This window comes from Olea europaea, unplaced genomic scaffold (genome assembly GCF_002742605.1).
Source record: "Olea europaea var. sylvestris unplaced genomic scaffold, O_europaea_v1 scaffold510, whole genome shotgun sequence".
NCBI classification, from domain to species: Eukaryota; Viridiplantae; Streptophyta; class Magnoliopsida; order Lamiales; family Oleaceae; genus Olea; species Olea europaea.
This window is the reverse complement of record NW_019263417.1, coordinates 344,660-350,862: the sequence shown is the minus strand read 5'-3', so window position 1 is coordinate 350,862 and position 6,203 is coordinate 344,660. Positions and strand designations below refer to the sequence as shown.

At 36.0% G+C, this 6,203-nt stretch overlaps 1 protein-coding gene across 1 annotated transcript; it reads left to right on the top strand.

The window, feature by feature from the left end:
• The first annotated feature begins 2,803 nt into the window (after positions 1–2,803).
• Positions 2,804–3,808, top strand: LOC111388616 (NDR1/HIN1-like protein 6). The gene has a single exon (XM_023013372.1). The coding sequence runs from the start codon at positions 2,880–2,882 to the stop codon at positions 3,573–3,575; it is 696 nt and encodes a 231-aa protein (XP_022869140.1). The 5' UTR covers positions 2,804–2,879; the 3' UTR covers positions 3,576–3,808.
• Positions 3,809–6,203: the final 2,395 nt, after the last annotated feature.

The following is a 6,203-nucleotide window of genomic DNA, read 5'->3' as shown; positions in this document are numbered from 1 at the left end:
ATACTTTTGCAATACATTTTTACGCTATATGAAACAAATGTTTGTGCAATAGGCATAATTGCATAATGCATGCATCTACTTCCATCATCCTCAAAGCTTTCCACCATCAATTCTGCTAGCTAGCCAATTGTGCTTTGCCGCGTATCTTACAAGTTTGCTTCACCTTGGTGGTCTCGAAATCATTTTCCCAGGAACGCACGCTATCAGTCTTAGGTAACCAACAATGCAACGTTTGAAACAAACGTGCTCTACTACCAATTGAAACGGACTACCCATTCGGCCCCAAGCCGCCAACAGTCCCCGAAGCAGCCTTTCCACACACACGAGCTGGCAAGCTAAGATATAAGATAAGCACAATAAACTTTGGGTAGGAAGCTTGCAATCATACCTCCTGTGGAACACTGTTAGTGCACTTTTACCAACTTTGAACCCACAAAAAGCAATCTTACCGTGTCACATGGGTAAGGAAGTTCACTAAGCCCATGACTTCCCGGTTATATAAAAACGTTAAGTTAGCTCTTCATGTAGCAAGTTTTCCAGGTGGGAGCTTCCATTATGGTACTGGAAGGTATCCATGTGTAGTGATTTGTATCACCGTACAGGTTGTTGTCGACAAGGTACTCAGATGTGCTCTCAACCCCTTTAAAATGAAGGTGGCCGACGCAATGATATGTGACCTAATTGCCTTGGACACGAAGGTAGGAAAGGCGTCACTAAAGTCCATGCTCCCATCGCAGAACGAAGTGCTTGCATGTAATTTCGCTTATGTGGAGCCATATGGGTAGAGACGTAACAGTACTCATCGAGCTCTCAAGTCAATGTTGCTCTATCGAATAAATGAATAATTTTTTTATGGTGTTCTAAACTTTTCTGTTGAAGAGGTACTTTTAATTCTCTATGGTGAATTCGGACAGTGTGGTAGAATATCTCAAAAAACTGTGTATCAAATAACAAGCATAGTCACTTGTCGCAATTCCGAAAGGTTGACTGTTTAATTACCCTGGGTTTCTGACAGACTGAAGTTCAAATGCTTAATAATAGCTCTTCCCACCTGATGGGGAAAGCTGAGTCAGAGCATTTTATATCCCAATTTTTGGTTCACTATAATTAGTGTCATTTGTCTGGCTGAAGTATTAAGCGTTTCTTAAGTTACTGCATGCCATAAGTAATAGTCAGTACCAATCAAGATAGCAGCCCATATCGTTCGCAAAAGATGATTGTGAATATCACGTGTGCAAGGAGTGTAACATGTGATAAGAAATTCAATCTATTAATTCAAGAGTAATGGAATTTAGCACTACCGCTCTTTAATATAGTTTAGCAACGCTAATGATATTAAATTATAGGGTAATTAGTACAAAACGTCCCTCACGTTTACAATTTTTTTTTTGCGCAAAACATCATTCTGAATTCTGTCAACTCTATGTTAAAATGCTCCGTTAAATCAAAAGGTAATTAGTACAAAAAGGTCCCTACCTTTCAATATTATTGTGCAAAACGTCTCTACATTTCATTTTTTAGCATAATTAGTATAAAAGGTCCCTACATTTCAATGTTATTGTGCAAAGCATCCATACCTTTCATTTTTAGCATTTTCACCCCTACCTTTCACCTTTCATTGCTCCTTTTCATCCATTTTTTTAAATAAAATGACGGTTTTACCCTCCCATTCAAATAAAACAAAAAGAAAAGAAAAGAAAAATAATTAATTAATTGCAATCATAGTCTTAAATCTTTCAAAACATTACAAATAAATCATAAATTCTCCACTATCGTCAGTTTCACAACCCTACCAAGCCACCACTTATAGATCCATATAGCACCACCTTTCGGACTCCACTACCACTAGCCTCACCTCACTCTCCCCAATATCCTCCTCCATAGTATTGGTCACCAGTCTGTCCAAAACAACCACATTTACAGTGTTGGAATCCGGTGGACATGGTGGCCGAAAGGTGGTGTTATGTTGATTTATAGTTGGCAGCTTGATAGGTTATGAAAGTGGTGGTGGTTGAGAATTTATGATTTCTTTGTAATTTTTTAAAAATTTAAGGACTATGGTTGCAGCTGGTAATTCCTTTTTTATTTTTGTTTTATTTGAATAGGAGGGTAAAATCGTCATTTTATTAAAAAATGGGTGAGAATGACTTTTTTCGCAATGAAAGGTGAAAGGTAGGGGTGAAAATGCTAAAAAATGAAAGGTATGGATGTTTTGCACAATAACATTGAAAGGTAGGGACATTTTATGCTAATTATACCAAAAAATGAAAGGTAAGGATGTTTTGCACAATAATATTGAAAGGTAGGGACCTTTTATGCTAATTACCTTTTGATTTAATGGAACATTTTAACGGGAAATTAACAGAAGGACGTTTTGCGCAAAAAAAGGTGACGGTAAGGGTGTAATCCATCAAAAAACAAAAGGTATGGACGTTTTCCACAAAAAACATCGAAAAGTAGAGACGTTTTGTACTAATTACCCTTAAAATATATGCTCAATTAAATACAAAGAATTATGGCCCATAGACTGGTGTTCAACACAACTGGTGATATATAGCATTATTTTTCATTCAATGAATAGTACAAGGAAATTGAACATTCACTAGCTTCAAGATTCAAGATTAAGACATGACGACAATTTAAGGAATATTTTCCTAACGTTTTGCATGTTAATATTTACTTGATACTACATACATTATGTTTTAATCTTAAACCACACATACGTAGCGAAGTCCTTAACCGTAGGAACAACAATCTCTTGACTTCTCTTTCTCTCTCTGTGGTCCAAATTTTGTCAGGGAGGATGAAGAACGGCCTCTCTTTCTACCTCCTCTTTTGGTGCTTCTTCATCTCTGGTGATTCGAAGATCAACCTCCACAATGAGTGCACCTCCCTATGTCATGCTTGAGGGAAGCAGCGGAAATAATTTCCGGCCTCCCCCTTATGGGCGGAATGTCCCTCGATACCATTCCGACTACCACAAGAGATCAAGTGGCAGAAGTTGCTATAGGCGCATTTGCTGGTGTTATTGCTGCCTATTTGTCCTCATCGTCATTTTGGCCCTTCTCGTTGTCTATTTCTATGCTGTGTACGAGCCCCAAATGCCTTCCTACAAGGTAGAAAAACTTGAGGTTAAGGCCTTTGATGTTCAGCCAGATTTCAGTCTCAAAACAGAATTTATTGTCACTGTCATAGCAGACAATCCAAACAGCAATATTGGATTCGTATATGGAAAGGATAGCTCGGTTATTGTCATGTATACAGATTCAAATCTTTGCACGGGAAAACTGCCAAATTTCCATCAGGGTGAAAAGAACACAACCATAATGAAGGTTGATTTGAAAGGGAAAAGTGAGTTCGGATCAGGTCTCCAGGAGGCTTATACAGCAAGTAGAGACAACAAGAGGATTCCATTGCTTGTCAAGGTGAAGGTACCTGTAAGCGTGGTGGTGGGAAATTTTCCGACGAGGCAATTTGTGGTTTTTGTCAATTGTTCTTTGCTTGTAGATAACCTGGCGCCCAACAAGAAAATCAGTATCCTATCAAGCAACAACACATTTGATCTTAAATTCTGAGTTAATTCATTTCAAGGATCTTAACGAACTATGGTTTTATACTTTTTCTTTCTGTCACAGAGATTAGTTCCATAATGAATAGTGGGATAAAGAATCTGGTAAATCGTCTGTTTCTTATAGTACGTAGAGAACAAATAACAACTTTTCCTTTTATTCCTGGATTATATATGTATTGGCTTCTCCTCGAAGCATGTATATTACGGGGAAAAAAAGAGCTGTAACACTGTTTTTAAGATTAGGCTTCTTCTGAGTTTCACAATGATTATTCATTCTGTCGTAGGCATGTGCGAGCATTTAGGATTATTGGTGGGGTTGATATCGTAATCAACGCCTGTCAAGGTACTCGAAAAGGCAAGTAATGTCTCTCCGTGTGTGTTCATGGGCAGTATCGGGTGCGGTTGGGAGTCTTATAGAATAAAGCAACGATTTTGATTAAAGGTATTGATGGTATTGAATAGTATGACCGAAAAAAAAAATGATTTTGAAGGTAAGTCTAGCTTTTAAGCAAGGGTTTCGAGTTTCTGATTGTCACAAAGCATAATTGCCTTGCTTTACTCCCGATTCCTTATGACGCCAACTCCACAAGCAATGTTTGGCCTCGTATTACATGGGTCAAATTTTAGGCCAAATACTTGGCAAAACTTTTGTTTGATAGGCACTATATTTTCTTAAACCAGTTAGCCAGCAACACTCAATTCACTAAGGTAAAACCAACAGCGACATGAGAATGAATGGGATGTTAAAGCATTAAACAACACTACACGTACGTGTAATTAGCCAACTTTTATTGCCAAATAAAACTACACACTTTACAAAGACTTAGGATCACAATAATGCACTCAATGCTTTGTGTCTAACAGCCCGAAGTATGTAAAATTCATTCAATTGACATCCTCAACTTCTAGAAATGGCTAGGAAACTTGTTGAAAACCGCCCACGTCCGAGGTAACATCTGGCATGCTATAAAACAGCCTGCACATGTCTAATTTCTGCCATGTTACCAGAACATGTAATAGCTACAAGGTGAACTTAGCTAGCTGGAAATTCCCCCAATGTCCTGTCTTATTTGAATTTCGGGCCTGCAGCTACATTTTTCTAGGCTGCATTACATGTCAGGCATCGCCTATCCATTTCTTTCATCCATGCACCATGTTGGAAGGAAACCGGTCGACCATGTGGCTGACTCGACCGGAATTGCATGAGAGTATGATTGGAGGGAGAAGTTGAGGAAGCTGAGAAAATTGCATTTGAAACTCAACTTCCCACAACCCATAACTCCCATATACTACTTCCACAATAAAGAATATGATACGAATGCATACAAATTTGTATGGCAATATAGAGAGAGAAAAATACGTGAGGTCAGGGGCGGACGTAGAAAATTTGAGTTAGGAGGGCACAATCAAACTTTGTACAAATCGAATACTTTGTTCTTGATTTTTGAATGTTTTATATTTACTCGAAAAATTGCAAATTTACATTTAAAAAAATCTCTTCATTAATATTTAGCTCATCATTTTCATCTATTTGATTTTGAACAATTATTTTATTAATATTTTGCTCATCACAAGAAAATACATATTTATGTTTTAAAAAAAATTCGTATTTGATACAAACAATCAATTCAAGTAATCAAAAGAAAAAACAAAAAACAAAAATATTCAATACTAATAATCAGTCAAATAAACACAATTCGTTAGATATAACTTAAATTTTATATAATCAGTTTAGACACGTGCTATATACACAAATAAGATAAAAAAAAAATTCAAATTTAAGTTCTAATTGGTTGAAAATTTGTAGTAGATGTGAAAATTGTAGAAAAATTATAAACAAATTTTAAAAAATTAGAAGGGTTAAGATTTTGGTAAAAGGCGTGAGAGAGAGAATACGATAGAGTAATAAAAAAGATAGGAAATTCAAATTTATTGTAATTTTGCCCCTGATTGGTAGGGATTAAAGTCTGATTTTTAGTAGATTTTAATAAAATTGAAAAGTTAAGGAACCATGAAATATGTTATTAAAACTAATTATTAACTTTGATTTAGATTAAAATTTAAATTTCAATCGATATCAAACATGACTTTATAAAAAAAAATGGGAAAATCTCAGAAGTTGGGGGGTCAAGTGACCCCCCTAGACCCCTCTTGGGTCCGCCCATGATGAGGGTGATGGATTGATTTTAGAAGTATATTATCTCTAAATTTGTTTTTGAACTGTGGCTACCAAATTCTTTTCTTTGTGATCGAATTTTCGACCAAGGAGTGAGTACAAGGCAGTGTAGAAGTCATGCAAACAAAAAGCAAGTGATTCAACCTAATTTTGGTGATTTCAAATAAGTTTTACAATTTTGAATTCTATTAGAAGCATGCAAGCACATTTTACATTGGTATCAGAGCTTTAACAGGTTGTTTTTTTTTGATATATTCCATATAAATTCATAAAATTTGTACTATATGTTCATGATACTATGTAGAACATATTAGAAAAATTTCACTTTGATTGGATTTGTAATTTTGGGAGAAAAATTGAACCGCAGTTGAGAAAATCGAAACTTCATTGCATGATAATTTGTTGCACATTTTGTTTCATATCACCCATATTATATGGTTGGATAGTTCTTCCAAG

Excerpts from the sequence above, each read along its gene's own strand:
- LOC111388616 (XM_023013372.1), top strand. The coding sequence starts at position 2,880 with ATGAGTGCACCTCCCTATGTCATGCTTGAGGGAAGCAGCGGAAATAAT.